General features: G+C 39.7%; 1 protein-coding gene across 1 annotated transcript in view; it reads left to right on the top strand.

Annotated features, from left to right (window-relative positions):
- Positions 1–22021, top strand: part of BRE (brain and reproductive organ-expressed (TNFRSF1A modulator)) — a 334059-nt gene that overhangs the window by 238024 nt on the left and 74014 nt on the right. The window contains exons 7-9 of the mRNA XM_008571568.1: positions 9938–10037; positions 14727–14797; positions 16773–16855. Coding sequence (XP_008569790.1) covers positions 9938–10037; positions 14727–14797; positions 16773–16855 — 254 coding nt within the window. The remainder of the gene's footprint in view (positions 1–9937; positions 10038–14726; positions 14798–16772; positions 16856–22021) is intronic.

Here is a 22021-nt window from a genome sequence, read left to right as displayed (position 1 = left end):
AACCCTCGGTGTTGCTCCCGCGCCTCGCTCAGCCAGTGAGCGGGAACCGGTCTGTATGTGGGATCTGAACCCTCGGCGGGAGCGCAGCCGCACTTCCCAAGCGGCGCACTAGCGCAGTGCGCCACCGGGCCGGCCCCCTTCTTCATTATCTTTTCCCTCAATTCTCTCTTCCCAGTCTGCCCCAGAAAATGGCTCCTCCTTCCCTCCAGGTGGTTTTTGGAGCACACTGCAGAGGGAAGCAGTGCACTCGTCCAATATCTGTGACCTGCTTCAGCAGCACGATAAATAACATCCTGTGCTCACCTGTATGGACATTTCCTGAGGCAGTAGCTGGCACTAGGGCCAGGCACCTAGGCCCACCCAGTCCCTCAGCCATAGCAGCAGCATGTGGGGGATAAGGAATCCTTGTAAGTAAGCCCCTGCCTGCAGTCCCCTTCTGCTGGCTCTATCCTTCTTTCCTTCATCACCTACCACCTTGACCTACCATACTCTGACCTGTTGGACAGTTGTGGTGGGTGGGGGTGGGGGTGGAGTGTGTGCGATAGGGGACTGAGAAGGGGCAGAAATATCATTGGGCAACTGGAATGACCTGGGTCATTCCTGAAAGTGGAGCTAAGGCAAGGCTGAATATTGCCAAAATTTCTCCTATTAGCTGAGGAGGTCTTTAACTTCTAAGGATAGAAGACTCCTCCTTCTGTATATTTAACACAGTATGTCTCATGCTGGAGTGCAGGTGGTTAGACTATCTCATCTATTAGTCTATATCAGAACCAGCTATAGGGTTTTTTGTTTTTTTTGGTTTTTTCCCCCCAAATAACACATTTCTCCACCCCAAGATTCTAATAGGCCACACTAGAACAGGGGTGGGAACAGAGGTGTTTCCCCTCCCATCCCTTTCCCTCTGCGCAAGAGAATCTCTGGAGGGAGATCACATTATTTGGGTGTGCGGGGGCAGATAAAGGTGGAGAATCACTGCCCAGTGGCTGATCCATCAACTGCTTATAAACTCTACAGATAATGTTCAAAAACATGCTAATTCCAGTATTAACCAAAATGGCACATGACTGCTCCATGAAAAGCAAATGAAAACAAACAACCGCAAAAATATCTACTTCATGTTATGAGCAGTTTACCAAGTTAGTCACAAGAGATAAAATCACTAAATCACAAGTGCTCTACCTCTAACTGGCTTTTGCATTGATTGGTGATATTAAACATTAACTATAACACATATATCTTGAAGGCATAGAATAAGCAGCTTGTGGATATTTTGGTCTGGAATTGTGACACTTTACTGTTGGCCCTAAATGGTTTATATGTTGGACACATGTTTTTAATTTAGAAAAAAAAAGACAAAACAATCTCTTAAAGTTTACACAAGCACTTTTGTGATAGCTACAGACATCATGAGTGTCACAGAGCCAGACCTAAGAATTGCTGCCAGTAAAATGAATGCATCTTTAAAATTTTTGCAAGCAAATTCAGTCTAAACTCTTCTCTGGCTTACTAAATTTTGGGATGCCTCATGCTTCAGGTTGTGATTGTTCCTCTTGCTTCAGAAGCATGCCTAAATACTGCTCAGGACACTGCCTTAGGCCTCTGCTGACACCCTAAGCTCTCACAAAACTTGAAGGTTTGGCCCATTTATTATAAAGAAGCAAACATTCCCATCCTAAGTACAGGCCTCGCCTAAGGTTAGCAGTAAGACCAGCATTTTGTTGCTTCATTTTCCTATTAAGCTCTGGGTTGCTGATTGAAGCAGAATTCCAATGTTTTGACACACCACCACATTGTTAACACGATAGGGAGGATTTGATTATGGGAGAACAAGTCCAAAAACGGTAAATTGACAAAAAAAAAAAATCTGGGGCCTTGCTTTTCAAGGCAGCTTTTGTGGTTGCATTCCTTTATTTGATGTGGTTCCTTCCTTCTCCTGTGCCAAATGGTGCAATGTGAAAAAATGATGAAGTTGCAAAAAAAGGAGGTGGGGGGATAGTTTAGTAACAAGAGAAAGAAAACAGAGCTTAGGGATCAAAGACAGAAATACCTGTTTCTCCAAGCAAGAAGAAGAAAGAAACATGGGAGTCGTCTCCCCGTACTTGGGTAAAGACTGAGCCCTGCTGACAACTGGCGTCTTTCATGTCCACCCGGGCCAAATGCAGGAAGGATAGGAAGGCCACAAGCTGCCTATAGGTGAGAAGTGCAGCAGTGGAGAAAGGGCAAGGCTTGGTGCCATGGGTTTACCAGGACCGGTAGGATGAGCAAGGCGGGGCCCCCAGGGAAGAGGGGTGGAGAACCAAGGCTGCCTTCCAGCCTCAGATTATGCGACAGCTCGTTTTTACACCAGCCAACTTTGGAGGCAAGTGCTGAAGAAGCATCAGAATCCAAATGAGGGAAAAGGTTTCCCTGCAGGAACAGGATTATATTTATTTACAATTTCAAGGCTGGACAGCTTTTCTATTGTGTGGTATGTGACTACCCAAAGTGACATTTTCTGAGTTTTAAAATTATCTCTTTTTGCACTGTGAAAAGAGCATATATGATTCATCTTAATATTTCTGAGGATCAGTCACCAACTAGCAGCTAGTATTTTGGGTGGGAGGAAGGCTTTTGTAGGCAGCTTTTTCACCTAACATAGAAGTAAAAGGCACCAGAATATGCCTCAAACTTCCTTCAAAATCATATAAATAGCTCTTTTCCAGAGTTACAATTCAGTATCGTTGTAAGAACTCCCACAGTCCACGAGCTGCCTAATGTTCACTTCACCCTTGCCTGAACTAATGCTTATGGTTTACCTACTGAACAAATATAGTTTCTAAAAGGTTTGACCAAAGGGCCTGCTTTTCATTTTTGCTAATAACTTAATCTCAGTCTTTTTGCCTATTTTTCTTCCTGGATATTTTCCCTGCTTTCGGCATCTGTAGAACTGTAAATAATTCTATAATCCTAGATCAAGAGTCAGTAAACTAAGGCCCACTGGCCAAATCTAGCCCACAGCCTGTTTTATATGGTCTGCGAGCTACAAGTGACTCTTACATTTTTTAAACAGTTGGAAAAACATTTAAAGAATGATATTGTATGCCTTGTAAAAATTACATGAAATTCAGGTTACAGTATCCATAGATAAAATTGTATTGAAACACAGCCATGCCCATTTGTTTACATATTGTCTATGGCTGCTTTTGTGTTACAGCAGCAGAGCTGAGCTGAAAAAGGTGAATGCTTGTGGTAAGAGACATCATCATGGCTGCAAAGCCAACAATATTTACTACCTGGCCCTTTACTGAAAAGGTTTGCTGCCTCCTGTCCTAGACCCTTAAAACCTTCCTTTCCACAATGACTAGTTCAGAAAAGACAGATACATTTATTGACTTTTAATGTTCATTTTGGAAATTTGACTCTCATATGTTTTCCTGTATGGTCATCCCTCCACACCACGAGTTCCACATCCTCAGATTCAATCAACCAGGGATCGAAAATACAGTATTCACAGGATGCAGAACCCATGGGCACAGAGAGTTGACTTGTCATATCCACAGGTCCTGCAGGGCCAACTGCTAGATCTTGGTATCCACAGGAAAAAAAAGATTTTTCTCCCTTACCCTGTACATGTTTTAAGTGGCTGGGCATCATTATAAGCAGTTTATACCAAGTCTTAGTAAAACAACATCTGCTAAGTCCATTGTTGTTTTGGGGGGCTTACTTAAAATGCTCTTCTACATGCAAACAAAAGCCTGATGGTGGACATCTGTTAAGATTACTGCCCCTTAAAGGCTTTTTTGAGATGTTAACAAACTTAAAAAACACATTTCTGAGCAAAGACTTGGTTAGTGTTCATGTCATTAAACATATTCTGTTTGTAATTACAATATTCCCATCTTTTGCGTTTCTTTAAATGTAAAGTTTCCTCACTTGCATTCCACCTCCTCCCCACTGGAAAGTATCTGGCAAGTCCTGTGACCCTCTGTTTTTCCAAGTTTCCAGGGGTTCCTTTTCTTAGGATGAAAAAGGCCCTAATTGCTTCTGTTCAGGTACCTAAATAAGTTTAATAAATATTCCTGGTAACAGCCTCAAGGGTTTGGTTAGCCCAGGCATCTTCCTGAAACACTCAAGCCACATGTGGAACCAAATGTCAAGTCTGCAGATAAGGATGTTGAAGTCCCAAAAGTGAAAACCAAAGACCAGAAAGTGGGGTAGACTTAGGTCAGAAACACCTGGAGTTTGATGCCTGCTTGCCATTTACCACTTACGTGACCTTAGAGAGGTTATTTAGCTTCTCTAAGCTCCAGCCCTCTCATCTGTAAGGTGGGATAACTCCTGTCTCATAGGTTGATTTGAGGAATAGATGATGTCATATAGGAAAAGCACTTGGTCCCGTGCCTGATACATAGTCAGTACTTAGTAAATAGGGTTATTACTCACTGCTCTGTTCTGTGGAGAATTCATTTACCAACTAAATCCTTCTTACTATGATTTGAGGAATAGATGATGTCATATAGGAAAAGCACTTGGTCCCGTGCCTGATACATAGTTAGTACTTAGTAAATAGGGTTATTACTCACTGCTCTGTTCTGTGGAGAATTCATTTACCAACTAAATCCTTCTTACTACCTTTTAAACTCTTTTTGTTTATACTGTACCTGCACAGAGAAGAGCTGATCAAAATTATTCATATAGTATGCCTTCATATTTTTAAATTACTCTATTTAATAATTCCATAACCTTCTAAGTAGTTTAACTTAGCAATTTCAACCTCTTTAGGGTTTGCTCCAAGGAGAGGAACATTTTCTGACTGTTTAATCATAGCTGCGTTGTCTCAGAACATTTTTATTTGTGTATGTCCCTCTAAAAATGGGAAACAAGAAATGGAATACAGCATTCTAACAAAGACCTTACTTATACTGCAAAGTGTGTTTAGTGGCAATCAGAGATTAGTCACAATGTAATGTGGCCTGGCCTGCATCCATGCTTTAGTGAGCCTCTGATCCACTGTGATTCCCCGCATTTCTCCTGCTTGTGTACTTAACCTGTCATTCTGATCTCCTGTCTTTTATTTTCTTCTGTTGTGCTCATTGAGATTTTCCCATATTGAATTACACCCTGATTTTTGTTTAACTGAAAGACTGAGAAACTCTTGAGATGGCTTACACTTGAATCAATAAAATGAGATGAAGGCCAACAACAGGTCTAGAAAATGCTTTACTAGGAAGAAAACATCCAGTTAGAAAATAAATAAAACCAGAGCCTCTCTAATAAAAATTTATTATGTATGTCTTTCTGGATGTTAAGAATCTATAAGTGATTTTCTTTTTTAATCTCACCAGGTTAACTTGTTGTGACATGTGATATCTTAAGATGAGAAAAAGTGAGATAATGAGGTGATAAATTTTATGGATAAAAGCTTGGAGGACAATTTCAGTCACTTATACCACTGTTTTGGTATATAGGTAGAGATTAGACTTAAAATTCCACGCCATCTTTCTGTGAAAGAATTCCTGATGAAAAAGGACATAGGCTTTGGCAACAGAGAGACCTGGATTCAAGCACATCTCTGCAACTTACTTGCTGGGTTATCTTGGATAAGATGCTTAGACTCTTAGACTATCAGTTTTCTCATCTGTAAATTAGATTAATTTGGTCCACTGGTAGGGTTGTTGTGAGGTTGAAAGATCATGAAGTGGTAGAGTGCCTGGCAAAAGTGGGTACTCAAAAAACCACAGTGACTTTTGTTTTACCAGGAGACATGCTCTGGTATTTTGGAGTCCCCAGATTCTTGAGGTCCCTGGCATTCTTCTATCTTGAAGGGACTTATCAGTGGTGCCCTAGTATATATTCAGAATGGGAAACTCAAGTCCTTAAACAGAATTAGGCACAAGATTAGTGTTTGTTGAATGCATTGAAGGCAGCAACCTTTCCTTAGGATTTCCCTTAGTTTGAGGGCCGGAGGCAGCTTGTCTCCGTCTACTGTCCCAGAAGCTCCCCATTTCTATGCTTCAATCTGCAACACTCCCGGAATCATACTGTGGAGGAAGTAGCCAGGTCAGCTTTCTTTCCCTCAGAAGCCAATTCAAGGCAAGAGCAGGACACTAAGGCTGACCCAAGTGTCTCTGACAGTGCCTTGTCCTGACCCATGGACAAAGAACACTCAAACTAGAGGCATTCTAGAATAAAGTCGCTCTTGGAGTGCTTGGGTTATTTGAATATTAGTGTATCTCTAATTGGTACCCTAATTCTTTTAATGCTTTGAGAGAGATGGGTCTTTTTGAGAGTAGAGTCCCCACTGCACTGATGAGAAAGTTGAGTAGAACCACAGAAAACTTGCAGAAGCAAGAATTATGATTGAGAATCACTGGCCCTTCTGGTTTCCTCCAGTGCTAAGTTATGTTTTGCTCATTTTACTAGACCAGTAAGGTAAAACCCCACGTAGAGGGAAGGGGAGTTGCTGTTCCATAATGGGTCAAAATCAAACCCCATTGTCCCAAGTCAAGCTTTCAAACAGGCTTTTTTCATGTCACAATACTCAAAAATAATTTCTTTTTACTGTCACACTGCAGCCAAGTCAAGTCATCAATATTAGAGCCGCTCTGAATATTTGCAGACAGAGCAAGGTTCATGAAGGGCTCTATTAGCTTCTTTTGCATGAAAAAGAAGAGTATTAATACATTCAATATAGACAGTTTTTACATTTAACATCTAGAGCCAATGAGACAGACCTGGACATGCTTTTCTGGTTACCTTTTGGTCTATGTAATTAACTTCATTGTCGGAAAGGTTTTTTAAACTCTGGCCTTGTCCTTCTAATTTATATACATAGATTCAGTTTCAGTTCTAAGAATTATCAACAAATTTCATGTTTCATTTTAGTCCATGAAGTGATGGAAGGTACTTTCTCATCAAAACAGCTCTTCTCACCCTTCTGTCTTCCCACGTTCAGCCTGAGACCCTGCTGAACCGATTTCCTTTCCCTCACCTTTGTGCCCCTGCTTCCTCACAGCGCCACTCTAGAGATCAGAAGAACCAACACCAAATGTTCCCTTTCATCCCCTCCTCACCCCTCCTCCAGCCCCAGCTCAGCCACTTATTGCGTTAGGCCCTGCCTTCTCTCCAGCCAGCCTTGAGTTTCCAGGAATATCTGAGCGAGCCCTGGAATCTCGGTACAGAGTGAGTTTTCTGTTGTCCATGCTCAGTCCACTATTTTTTGATTCATGAATATTAAATAATTAGAGATCACAAGGCCTTACCTCCATCTTGCACCCCTTAAAAACATAATAGCTCCTTTATTTCCTGGCACTTGACTTTGTTTATTTAGCATGATCAGGGCAGCATTCAGTCTATAGCAAGCCTGTTAAATATTTACCCATGAGGCGGATACTTGTATGTGAATCAGCAGCACTTATCAGTGTGTGTAGTTGGATGTAAGGTTTTGTACCCTTCCAGGTTAAGAAACTGCTGAGTAAAATAAAGGGTGAAATAAGCATCCTTTAAAAAATAAACTCAGTTAAAATTGTCCTTCGAACCTGAAGTGCTTCACACATTGAAGTCATTCAGAATTAGACATGCCAGAGTGGTTGGTCTGTCACATCCAAAATCAAGCGAATCTGATTCTTTGATAGTGAGGTGGGGGCATACTGAGCTATGAACAAAACTAAGAGGAATGCTTGCCTCGTGGCTGGGTGGAAAATTGGGTACATCAGTGTCTGCTTTCATAAAGATCTAAGTGCCTCTGAGAATCCTTTATCATCACTGGATCCTGACCCAGCTGACTGGTACCCAGACCCACTGTTTCTTCCCATCCCTGTAGCCTTTTGTGATTAAAATCTCCCTCCTCTCAGGGAGGCACATATTTCAGCAGAAATAGCCTGGAATCTGGTGACAGGCAGACCTGCGATGAGATCTTGGTTTTTACCACTGTCTAATTATATAAACTTGAGGCAATTTATTCTGCTCTCTGAACCTTGATTTCTTCTCCTGTAAAATTATTATGATAATTCCCACCTCATTGAATTGTGGGGAGGATTAAATTAGATAATGTGATAAAGCACCTAGCAACAAGTGTTAGTTCTTGATAATCACAGAAGCAGGGTGCGAAAATATGGGCCTGGCAGCAAAACATCTGGACTTTGGATTTCTTCATACCTTGCTTCCTTATACATAATTTTTGTTTAAAGGATATTCCAGAATGACACAATTCAAGCAGAGAGAGAGAGAGAGAGTTTCAAGTTTAGAGGATTACCCACAGACTGTTTTCCTTCCTTGTATGTAATTTAATGAGTGATTAAGGACTTATCCTGTAATATTTTATGCAAGTCAAAGCTCATTACAATCAGTTCCAGGGAACTGTCCAAATTATTTTCTTTTTTGGAATTCGATTATGCCAAAGACTGTTCCTCTAGATAAACTGTTAGTGGCCTGGATCTTGGCATTATCTGTCATACAGATATCTGACTAATAAATACAGGATATAAATATTGGATTGATATAGAATTTTCTTTTTAATCAGTGTTCCATCCTAATGGAGTCATTAGAACCTTCTGGTTAGATGTGTGCCTTCTGTGTGCTTTGTATATACAAAAGAGGGGACAAAAAGCCTTCCTTACATTCACAGAAGTCTGAGAAATTTTCCTAGCCTTCTTAGAGTTTAGGCTAAATCTAATGCAATGTCTACTTGAAGAGTAATGAAAAAATATGATGGTCTTGCTGACTCTGTACAGTTGCAGAGTATAGATGATTCATTAATGTCATTCTTAGTTAAACTTTGTCTTATAATTTTCTCAGTTGTCAGAGTTATGCTTTCAGGAATCATCAGAGTAGAAAAAGTCAGTATCAAATATTTTCACTCCACATTGACTTCCTCATATCACCTGGGATTTTGTTCATTGGGATTTTTCATTCCCACAAACAAATAAACATAAAATTCATTTTTACTAGAAAAATTTTAGAAATCTGTAGTCAATAGGAAGCCATGATTGGTCTGGAGTCCTTTTAGTAGAGATATATATATACATATCTGCTATTGAGTCAATCTGCCCTAAACTCTTTAGGGATGATTTTCTAGGCAGTTATTGTGACTCCTCTTCCTTCCACTTACAACCTTGTAAATGTGAGGACTTGAATAATAAATAATCACAGAATTAAGGGATTTTCGGGTCTTTTTAAAATATCCTACCATATTTTGGAAAGGATTTAAGGGGCTTTTAGAAATATATACGTTAAAATAAGAAAAACAAACTAGGGCAAAAGGAAAGTGAGAGTAGGAAAGAAGATGAAATCAAAATTAAAGGTTGTAAATGAAATGCATGCTGTAAAGTTCTGAACAATTTCTTTTAATAATTATATGCTGGTTAATTTAAACTGAAAAAAGAATCTCTGCAAAAGTTCTGGAAACTATTTCTGAATGAATATTGTATCTTAGTGCTTAAATCAGTAATTATTGACTATACCTTCTTGTTTAGACCATACCCTCTTGTATACCTTTTAGAGTACAAAGTAATAGAGCTGGTAAACTATAGAACTGGTCTCTTCAGTATACTGTTACAATGTTGCATCCAATTCATTTTAGTTCAGTGCAGGTATTTAATGAATAACTTTACCCAGCAATGAATTAGGCATAATGAAGGGTATAAAAGTGTATGTTTCAGTAATACATACAGCCCATTAATGTTAAGACATTTACCTGTGCCAACCCAAATTTGCTATTTTGTACTGTTGTGTGATAATATCCTTCATTGTTGTTAATAGTGTATAACACAACATACTAATTTAACCAAATGAATTAAAATATAGAAATTTAATCCTAAAGTAAAGCCCATATTCCCATCATCATTAATCCAGCAGTTGGTGGCCAGATTTTGATGAGAAGCTAAATCTGTTTGGCTGTGTCACTTCTTAAGTTGCTTGAGCCCTAAGAGAAGTGTCTGTTGTACTCTTGTTCTTTCAGTGCACTTGGAGGCTCCTCAGCTCTTCATATCCCAGCTTTTCCGGGAGGAGGATGTCTCATTGATTATGTTCCTCAAGTATGTCACCTGCTTACCAACAAGGTAAAAGCAAGTCCCCTGATTCCTCTGACTTGTGAGATTCCTATGCATATACCATATACCCAGAATCATCGTGCATGCACCATCCTCCTCAGACCATCTTCTTACTTTCAACCTCCATCTGACATCTGCCTTTCCTACTTTGAATTATAATTTATCTGTTTCTCTCCCTGTGTCTTTGCCATCATTCTTCCTTTTCTAAGGATTCTGACCCCCTATTCCAGTCTTATCTTCATCTCTTAACTTTATATCTGGAGATTTAAGTCACCTCTTTCTTGAATTTTATTTATTCCTTAAGTTTTTGCTAGATCTTATACCTTCTTACAGTTAAAAATTTTTAAACTCCTTCATTTCCCATTTGCCTGTTACATTCATGTGTGTGCATGTGTTTGTCGCTAGTTGATATCAGGATAATTCTTAAAACTGCCTTTAACTCTTTCTGCTTTTCTGCACCTCACTTTTTAATAGTCAGTTCTTGATTCTCCCTGTCATGTCTGGGAGCAGTTTGTTAGCATCTTGCTCCTACGGGCAAGATTTCTGAGTCAGCTGGTCTTATACCCAGGCACATCAGGTTATCCAAAGCTTTCTCTCAGCTGCATTATTACACTGGCAAGTAGCTGAGTTTACTTTAACGGTTGTTGTCAAATATTCCTCAACAGTTTAAGAATATATGAGGAGTCTTCAAAAAGTTCACAGAGAGTGCTTATTATGAAAAAGCTATGCATGGATTTCAAAAAATTTTGCATCAAAATAAACTCATACTAACTTGTTATAACATGTCTGAACAGGATCTAGTTTGAGGCACTAAGAGAGATAAGACATCAGTTTGAAAAGAGCTCCTATGAGAGCAACATGAATTCTGCTAAAATTGAAGCAAAAACCAACATCAAATTTATATTGAAGCTTGGGTAGAAGAATGGTGAAATCACTGGTGCCTTGCAAAAAGTTTATGGGGACAATACCCCAAAGAAATCAGCAGTTTAAATTTATATTGAAGCTTGGGTAGAAGAATGGTGAAATCACTGGTGCCTTGCAAAAAGTTTATAGGGACAATACCCCAAAGAAATCAGCAGTTTACTGCCGGAGACCAGCTCCAGTCGAGTTGGGGGTCCTTGAAAGAGGGATGAGGAAGCAGCGAAAATAAAAAACACAGGCAGAGACCTCAGTTCCTCTGAAGCACGTTCTCAACCTGCAGGCTGTCAGCACTGTCGCAGCCAGAGCAGCTAAAGCAGCTGAAGCCCGCAGGTTGAGAACGTGCTTCAAAGGAACCGAGGTCTCTGCCTGTGTTTTTTATTTTCACCGCTTCCTCATCCCTCTTTCAAGGACCCCCAACTCGACTGGAGCTGGTCTCTGGCAGTTTACAAATGGATAATTCATTTTAAGAAGGGACAAGACAGTGTTGAAGATGAGGCCCACAGCAGCACCATCCACATCAATTTGCCAGGGGAAAAAATTCATCTTGTTTGTGTCCAAATTGAACAGGACCGACAATTAACAGCAGAAACAATAACCAATACCATAGACATTTCAAATGGGTCAGCTTACATAATTCTGATTGAAAAATTACAGTTGAGCAACTTTTCACTCAGTGGGTGCCAAAACTGTTACACACAGATCAGCTGCAGATAAAAGCAGAGATTTTGATGGAAACTTTTACCAAGTGGGATCAAGATCCTGAAGCATTTCTTCAAAAAATTGTAACAGGAGATGAAACATGGCTTTACCAGTATGATCCTGAAGACAAAGCACAATCAAAGCTATCTCTAACAAGAGGTGGAAGTGGTTCAGTCAAAGCAAAAACAGACCAATCAAGAGCATCAGTTTTGGGGGATGCTGAAGGTATTTTGCTTGTTGACTTTCTGGAGGGCCAAAGGACGATAACAACTGAGAGTGTTTTGAGAAAGTTAGCCAAAGCTTTAACAAAAAAACGCCCATTAAAACTTCACCAGAGAGTCCTTCTCCACCACAACAATGCTCCTGCTCATTCCTTTCATCAATTTTGCAAGAGTTTCTATGGGAAATCATTTGGCATCCACCTTACAATCCTGATTTGGCTCCTTCTGACTTCCTTTTGTTTTCTAATCTTAAAAAAATCTTTAAAGGTCACCCATTTTTCTTAAGTTAATAATGTAAAAAGACTGCATTGACATGGTTAAATTCCCAGAAACCTCAGTTCTTTAGGGATGGACTAAATGTCTGGAATCATCACCTAACATATCTTGAACTTGATGGAGCTATGTTGAGAAATAAAGTTTATGTTTTTTATTTTTATCTTTTAATTCCACTTTCCCACAAACGTTTTGAAGTTACTTTGTACTTGTTAATGTCCAGCCAGTGTATTTCACTAAAACTAGAGATATTAATGCACAGGCAGTGTTCTCTTTCCTCTCCCACATGGACTGTGACTCAGTTTGTTTAATTGCCAAAGTGCTATTTTCTTTGCTCCTATTGACTTTGTCACATTAGCTTGGAGAATAGATCTTATGTTTCTCTCTTTCATTTGAAGGATAGCTCATCTCTATATAGAAAATATTTTAAAAGTACAATAATATTTTAAAGGCTTCAGTATCATTTTTGAAATGTCAGAGAAACTAAAATCTGTCAACTCTTCAGTCTGTGGGCCTGGCACAGATTGCAGGGCATTTAACTCTGATGGCCTGGTTGTTTCTCATCAGACCAAATTCCCCAGCTTCTGCCCTCCTGCAAAACTGATTGGAGGACAGAATTCTTATTTACGTTCTGGGGCTTTGCACTGCCTTCAAATCTATGTCCCAGAATTACAGAGAAAAATGCAAATTTGGTCTTCCAGAACCAAGAAGAAAAGCCTTTTTAAAGCTCTCCAATTGAGATTAATTTCTAGTCATACATTTTCTTTGGGGAAAAAAAATTATAATAACATTTTCCCAGAAATATAAAAATCAGTCAATTTTTCTTATCTGGTTCCCTTTCATTAATTTTACTTGTCTTTTAAAATTGTCGTTCTTCTGTTTGCTACAAATGAGGACAGTATGGGCTGCTTTTAGAAACAATCTCTTCAAATGAATTTCCATAATTACATTGGAATCTATCTTTATAGCCAGTTTTGTTGTGGGTTTCTGTTAAAATGGTTTTCTGTTTTTAAAATCAAGTATACAGAACTGTTTTCATCCCCTTTTTAAACAAAGCACTTAAGCAAACTTATCATCTGTTTTTCTTTTCCCAAAATAACATTTCTGATCTTGCCCTAAGCCTGCAAAGTAAGCACTATTTTTATAAATTGACATAAACCCCTGTTATATAAATAGAATTGTTTTACTTTTAAAGGGTACAACATAGCTATCGATACCAATTGTGTCAAGGTTATTTCAAACCCTTTATCCTGAACTTTTGTTAGCAATGGAAAAAATTCAATGTGGCTACAGCCAATGTAAACAATTTGGGGGGGTGTCTCTCTTTCCCACTGTTTCTTTCAGCCATTATGAGGACAATATAAGGAAAGTGTTTCAATGTTAGAAACTGATGGATAAATGACTAACTTTCAGATGCCTAGCTTAATGAGTTCACAATTTTTTTTGTAGAAACTGTCATTTAGTGATAACAAGGAAATATAAAAAAGCAAAATAAGATCTATTGTAACACTCTTTATTCTGAATATTAAGATTTTTAAAAGAATTAAGCATTATCCTGCCTTTTCAATAGGAGTTCAAGATAACCAATAACTTCTTTTGGGGAGAAAAAGCCTTCTTTACAGAGAATGTCAGCTGATAAATGGAAAAGGAATAATAGAATTCAAAAATCATCACTTTGCAGCCCCTAATGAAATAATTGATTCAGACAAGGATCTCCTACAGATACTAAAACCATGAGGTGAAAAGTTGATGAGGAACTAGATCTTCATGTGCTTTAAGAGGTATACCCACAGATTACTCACTATGGCAAAGGGAAACATCCCTTTACAGTGGGGTGGTCTGACTGTCATCAGCTTAACCAAGTGATCAAGCCAGTATCACCTGTGAAGTTTTCTTGCCAAAAATATTTAACCTGAATCTAATCACACATTTAGCTCTAACTTTCAATTTATAGGAAATACAGAGAGTAAAGGAAAAAGAAAGGGAACAATCAGAGAATTGAGACATTCTATAAGACTAGTCCAATCTTTTTCAAAAGTCAATGTCATGTATGCATGTGCAGATACACACATGTATACTTGCATACACACACTCAAGGAGGTGTTATTAGTCTAGATTAAAAGACGTAAAAGGCATTAAGAAAACACAAATAAAATGCCTGATTCTTAATTGTATACTGCTTAAAAACAAACATGTTGGGGACAATTGGGAATTTTTGAAAATGGACAGGATAATAGATGAATGAAGAGAATGACTGCAAAATTTGGTGTGTGTGGTAATGATATTGTGCTGATGTAGTAGGAGAATGTCTTATTTTTTGGAGATACATACTGAAGCACTTAGGGGCGACCTGTCATGATGTCTCAAATTTCCTTTGAAATGTTGATGATGGGTAGATAGGTAGATAGATAGATGGCGGGATGAAGCAAGTGGGCAAAATATTCATCAGTGTTGCATATAGGTGGTAGGAATATGGATATTTATTTTACTATTCTTTCTACTTCTCTGAATCTTTGGAATTTTTTTACAATAAAGCACTTAAAAACTTCCTACTCCACCTCTCTGCTTTGGGTTCCTATTGCAGGTGCAGTATGTGATTCAAGGATATCACAAAAGAAGAGAGTACATTGCTGCTTTTCTCAGTCACTTTGGCACGTAAGTTCTCCTCTGTTTAAGCCATGTACCAAGGATGCCATCACTTGCTGGTGACCCTAACGTGGGGACTTGATTAAAAACACAGCACTTAGTTCTTACATATGATACATTTTCAGTGCCTTTTTGGTTCTTTGTGGTGTGTTGCTTATGCCAAAGCTCCAAGGAAACATGTTTTTAGCATTCTTGAGCAATAAATAGAATCAAACATTACCCCTAGAGCAGCAGCGTGACCAGCTCTAAAGGCAGCAGTATTCCTGGTAGTAACCCCCACTTGTGTTGAGCTCCCTGCAGAGTGCACAGCACTTTCACCTCCACATCTCACAGCAATCATGAGGTGAACCCAGTGGAAGTCACACTCCTAGAAGAGGCGGAGCCAGGGAAGGAACCCTGTTTCTCCAGGACTCAGGTCTCCTGACAGGACTCCACTGCCAACAGTGCCACACAGATTTGGGAAGAAAATCTAGCATTAGATGCAAAAGTGGTGACTCATACTTGAGATTAGGAGTTAGAAGAAGGCACTGAGAGGGAAAAGGGAAGTGGGTGACTGCAGTTACAGAGTGGGCATCTCCCACTGCTGCTGTCTTGTGTGTTTGCTCTTTCCCTGCGGCTGCCAGCGGCTGTGCCACTCTGCAGCCCTGTGTCCTTACATGACGAAAGGGGCCTCATCAAGCTTCTACTGGGTCTGAGCTTGGTAGGAGAGGCAGTGCATTTTCTTCAGTCTTTATATTTGTTGTTAAATCTCATTCTTTTTCAGTGTACATTTTTGTGTATTTTTTTATGCATATGGTATAGTAATATAGTAGTACTCGTATACAATTACTACTAAATTATATATAGATACTACTGTATTACCATACTGTATGCATACTAAAGAGGATTATGAAGTTGTTTTGGGATGCAGGATCTAAAAAGTGTAGATATCAGTGTTATAACATGTTGAGTTAATTATAAATTCATAGAAATATAAACTGGTGAATAGAATTATTGACTTTAGTCAGAAGATCTGAGTGATATACCAACCTCTTTGAGCAGATCACTTAGCTTTCGATATCTTAATTCCTTCACCTTTACAAGGGGTGCAACTGTTCCTTCCTACTTAAACTGGGAGGTTGTCAGCATCAACAATCTGATTGGTCTGATTTGGCCAGGGAGAAGGCATCTCTAAGGACATCAAATTCTTCCTTGTATGGATGAGAGAGAAAATTATTCTTGTCTTCAGTGTATGGTTATTATGTCCTCAATGTATGTCATATTATGGTGACACCCCCAGGCACTCAGCTCTTGAGGAAAATGGATGAGGTGAGCCTACCAGAATCCTGCTTGGCCCCTTCAGTGGTCAGGAGCTGTTCTCCCATGACACACGAGGTGTACATCTCCCATCTGAACCCGGTGTCTAATGTTGCTACTTTATCTTGAGCCCAGGGGGGAGGCCAGGGGGACACAAGTGAAAAGATTCCATGTACTTTGCAAGAAAAGTAATATATAATCCTAAATTTAGTAATACGTGTTACTGTTTGGTGCCCAGTGAAGGTGAAACTTAATCACTGTACAGCTTGTGTGGTAACATTTGGCATTATAAGGTCATTACTGACCTGATTTCTTAACTTGTCCTTTTATTCATAGCTAGTAGCAAAAACTTGCATAGCATTTTATGGTTTATCTTGTTTTTCACAACCCTGTAATGAAGATTGCATATATTATTATACTTGTTTTGTAGATGAAGAAACTTGGGCTCCAAAGGTTAAGTGACTTGCCTGGGTCATATTATGTAGTAAATGGCAAAGCTGTGACTTAAATCCAGAAGCTCTCATTCTAAATTCCATGCCCTTCCTGCAGTATTGCTTACTTACCTTAAATCCATCTCAGATTCAATAACTCTGACTTCATGAATATATTCTTTACTTAGTTTCATCTCTTTTATACCTTATTTTTATGAGGGTTTTTTGTTTGTGTGTGTATGTTTTTTGTTACTTAGAGGTGTCGTGGAATATGATGCAGAAGGCTTTACAAAACTCACTCTGCTGCTGATGTGGAAAGATTTTTGTTTTCTTGTACACAGTGAGTATTCTTTTGCTATCAGCATATTAGTATACATTTTTAAATGTCCTAAATCACATGTAAAAATGAGTACAAGAACTTTTAGTGTCCCAACTTGGTTCCTTTTACTTAAGCATATGTATATTTATTGTGTGATCTTAAAGAGAAAACATCTTTTGACCAGTGATTCTCAACAACTGGGGTGATTTTGCCCCTCAACGGATGTTTGGCAATGTCTGGAGACATTTTTGATTGTCACAACTGGGGCAGGGGGGTTACTACTGGTATCTAGTGGGTAGAGGTCAGTGATGCAGCTAAATGTCCTGCAATGCACAGGACAGCCCCTCACAACAAAAAAATTATTGAAGACAAAATGTCAGTATTGGGCCGAGCCCGTGGCGCACTTGAGAGAGTGCGGCGCTGGGAGCGCAGCAGCGCTCCCGCCGCAGGTTCGGATCCTATATAGGGATGGCCGGTGCACTCACTGGCTGAGCGCGGTGCGGTTGGTCTCAAAAAGGACAAAAAAAATAGGATTGCCAAGCTGGAAAAATCCTACCCTAGACAAATTTCTGTTTCAAAATATTTTTCTAGTATCGGGTCTCAGAACTTTCAGGATTACTCAAAGCATACCAGCTGTGATCATTTGGTTATCATCTTTATTAAGTGAAAAGCCTACAACTTTGATTATATATAATACATAACTTAAAGGTGGGGCAATGTTTTAATGCATCCCCAACATCACTTCTTAGTGTTTTTCCACATCGTAGGCATACTTAAATGGCTGTTGTATTATATTAATCAATCAGTCAATAAACATTGGTCTAATTTTTCCTCGATGGATAATATTGAGTCTCTTTGTTCATTTTCTTGTTCTATAAAAACCAGTGATCCATCATGTTAGATTCAAGTCGTAAGTCAACCAAGACCTTCATTCTTTAGTCATTTGGTATGAAAAATGCCTGGTCTTCAAGCCAAAGGCAAAGGAGTTCCAGCTTTCCCAGCTCGAGTTAGAGAAAAGCAGTGGGTTTGAGTTGACTTCACTCAGTATGTAGAACTTACCCTATACTTAAATAAACTTTTTCAGGAAGAAAAACTTTGGCCCTATTTAATCAAGGCATCAGACAGTATAAAGATATTGACTTTGGGGGATTTTTCTTCCCCAGCAGATTTACCATGTTGGTTGTGATTTGCTTAGGTTAAAATAGTTTTCAAATTCATTTTTTAACCTGATTGCACACCAACAGATATAGTAAGAGACGAAAACCAAAAACGTCCATAGAGGCAGAGGGAAGAAAGCCTCTAAGTAAAACCTTAACATGGTATAATCCACACAGAGATCATTCAGAGTTGACCACACTTTTAAAGAGTTGGGCATCTCCGCCCTTTAGGTGTTGCCTGACATTCGTCACCTTGTCACACAGTGCTTTGTATGGAGCTCCTGCTCGGTAGCTCATGATACATTGGGGCCATCTTCTCAAATGCATCTGAAAAATGCAAATATATCACTTTGTATTAATGATGTGCCTAGGTAAAAAGAGAGTTGGAGAGGTAAAGATTTTAATCTTGGGTGTGCGTCTGATGACACCTTGTTCACATCACTAGGACAAGCCTCCCTCTACTTAAGTCTCCTCATATGTATGTGGGGGAATGGTGGTTGGGTCTCATGGAGATGTCAGCATGTGGAGCTGAACCTACAGAATGGGGCCTGTTGAGGAGGAAGCCTCACATCCAAGGCCTTCTGGCAATCTCCTCTTTGCTCACTGACTCCTGTGGCCCTGCTGATGGTAACCAAATATTGGTGCTTCAGCCACCACTTTTGATTCTGACCTCATGTGTCATTGCTTTAGTTTTGTATTCCAACTCTTAATTCCTTTGTGAGACCTCACTTCCTATTTGCCACATCCACTTCACTCCACCACCTTAGTCCCACTGATTCTATTTCTAACCTGATAGCTTGACCCCGTATCCTGATGGCCTCCGTGATGCCAGATGTCATATCATGTAAAACATGAGGAAAAACACATTCCTGGCATTGCTCGATTCTAACCTGTTTTCCACATGCAACTCAAAGGTGACTGTTCTAGAGGTGGCTAGCAAGAAGAAATTGTCACTTGTAGTGATGTTCAGAGATAAAACAGCATGCAGCTCCCAGCTCCTGTCAGCTCTCTTGTCCATGCATTCAGTGTTATAGCAATTGCTGTTGCTTTTGAAGGTCTATTCCCCTCGGAATATTTTCCCCATGGTACCATGTGTCCATTATTTCTTACAGCTCCTTCTCCACCTTACTATTCTAGCTTTTCTAAATCAGACTTGCAAAATTGAGTCCCAAAGTCATATGTTCACTTCATTTTGAATTATCTTCTTCAGAAACATAGAACCCCCTTGGCACTCATTAGAATAGCTACAAGGGACCTTGGGACTTGTTTAATTTACTTTTTCTAAAGTGTCTCCCCAGGCCGTCACTCCTTTCCTCCCCAGGCCGTTTGCTCCTATCTCTTAGTGTCACTGCCCACACTCTTGGCTCTTCTGGTAGACAAGGCTTTTTCTATGGATCAAGGGATTTTGATGCTGTTTCTGGCTCTATCACTCACTCACAGCCTGTTTTTAAATGTTATTTGACCCTTCTGCTTTTTTCTTATCTAAAACATAAGACTTGCTATATCAGAGTGAAGCTTGATTAGATAATATGTTTTACTTTGTCATTCAGTTAAGCATCTGACACTTACCTTCCTTTGGAGGCATCTGCTTGCTTGGTTACAACACCCAAGGGACCCCCTTGTTCCCTTTTTTCCTTCTATGAAAATGGGAGGTAAATGTGAGGTGGCAGAGACTTTACAAAGAACATTGCACTGAGTTATTCTGAGATCTCAAGACGTAAGAAAGAAGGAAGGAAGTGCCTGGAGATAGAGCCAGAGCCAGTCTCTTGTGGGTGGCTCCACTACTTCTCAGAGGTTGAAGACCTAGCAGGACACAAGATAGCACTTCTGCTCTCCCCTGTCTCTCTCTCCTCCCAAGCCCAGGAAGACAGCTATCGATAGGGCAGGTGCTGGCAATAATTCTGAACATTTGGGATGCTAGAGGAAAGAGGCATTCCTCTCTTGAGGCAGATGGCTCTGACCTCAGACTTGCTGGAGTGTGCAGAAGCAAGAATGCCATAGGGAAAAACATTGTACATGTTCTGGGACCTCTCAGGAGATACTGCAGCATCCTGGCATTCTGGCAGTTCCAGGAATGGGCACTCTGGCCATGACTGTGGCCATGGAGCTTTTCCACCCATTTCCTCCTTCCTTCTTTCATACATTATCAGTGTATCTTGAGACTTTGAACAATAGCAGGATCAGAAACTTGTTCCCATCCAGAAACTGTTTTCAGGGAGTTTTCCTGGCCATCATTTATGGATTATTCATAGTAGTTGTGTAGGTAGTTCCATATTTGCCAAATTTTGTTCTTACCAATGGAGGCAGATGTTATCTTTAAGCCAGTAGCTTTTCGGAGCACCAGGTGGCAAGAGAACGAAATAGCAAGGCGAGGTAATATAGAACAAAAGCAACCACTGGGGAGAAGATGCGCTCTTTTTCTTGGGCCCCAGTCAGGTGCACTGGAAGTAGACACAGAGGAGGAAGCTGCCAAAGGTAGCAGAGCTGCTTCTTGTAAGGAGAGAGTATGGAGATCTGTGACTTCCAAGCTAATACGAGAGAAACTGTAACTGTATGAGAAGCTGTCTTTTCCCATTACTTGTAAATCCTGGGTAAATGACCCTTTGAGTCATCCAGCCTGGACCACAGGCCATGTCTCCCTAGTAAAATGCCTTTAGACCAAAGCTGACCATTTTTTAATCTCTTCTCAGCCTCTACCCACAATCAGTTTAACTCAATTTAACTGAGTTCCAGGTTTACTGAGAACTTACTACATGCTCAGTACTGTGCTAGGTATTAGGGGATATAAGTCAGTAACTCAGGCTTGACCTTAAGACCCTTGCAGTAGCATAGCACAGGAGTTGGAAAACTCCCACCCATAGTTGTTAGGGGAAACTGAGTTCCAGGTTTACTGAGAACTTACTACATGCTCAGTACTGTGCTAGGTATTAGGGGGTATAAGTCAGTAACTCAGGCTTGACCTTAAGACCCTTGCAGTAGCATAGCACAGGAGTTGGAAAACTCCCACCCATAGTTGTTAGGGAAAAAAAAAAAAAAAGGAAACAGCAGAAGAATATGCAACAGAGACAGTATATGGCTTACAAAACCTAAAATATTTACTATTTGACCCTTTACATAAAAAGTTTGCCAACCCCTGGTCTAGTTGATGAGAAAAGACATCAGATAAAGTTGAAGTACAATGGTATGTATTTTTAAAAACCAATATCTTATGACTTGCCTACTATGTGCAAGGCACAAAATATATATATGAGAGAGAGACCCTTATATGTTATATATTCAGCAGTGAGAGAAAGAGAGAGTGAGAGAGTGTGTGAGAGAGAGAGAGAGAGAGAGACCCTTTCTAATGGAGTCTAATGAGAGAGACAGACAATAAAGAGGTAGACTAACAAATATATAAATCTCAAATGGTGACAGATACCATGATGGAACAAAGCAGGGGGCTGGGGTAGAGACTAAGAGGGGGCCGATTTGGGGCTAGTTGGAGATCTCCTGTAGAAGGTGACATTTCCGCTGAGACTTTAATGAGCAGCCATTCAGGGAGCCAGGGAAAGAGATTCCAGGGAAAGGAGTGAGCTGTGCCATAGCTCCAGGGTGGCAGAGCACTCTGCTTGAGCCAGTGTGGCTGGCCACAGTAAGCAAGGTAGAAGTCATTTGTGAATTTTTTTACGCTACATTTTTTGTTATTTCTTAGTGGCTTGTTCTAGAGATTACAATATGCATCTTTAACACAGTCTACTTCAGGTTAATAGTGACGATTCTGGTGAAATATAACAACCTTGCTCCTTTTCCTCCCCCTTGTTTGTACTGTTAATTGTCCTATATATTAAATCAATATATGTTAGAAAGTAAACACAGCAATACAACTTTTTCTATAATTGTGAGAAACAATCTTATATTTTTAAAAGAAGAAAAGAGAAAAAGCATTGTCTTTGTATTTTGCTCGGTCCATTATTTCCAAGTGTACCTTGGCAGGACTTTGGTTGCTTAATTACTCCATTTCATATTTGTTAAGGTGGATGCAGGGCTGATG

This window comes from Galeopterus variegatus, unplaced genomic scaffold, assembly GCF_000696425.1.
Source record: "Galeopterus variegatus unplaced genomic scaffold, G_variegatus-3.0.2 Scaffold704, whole genome shotgun sequence".
NCBI lineage: Eukaryota > Metazoa > Chordata > Mammalia > Dermoptera > Cynocephalidae > Galeopterus > Galeopterus variegatus.
Note: the sequence above shows the minus strand (reverse complement) of the source record. Positions and strands in the feature narration are given on the sequence as shown.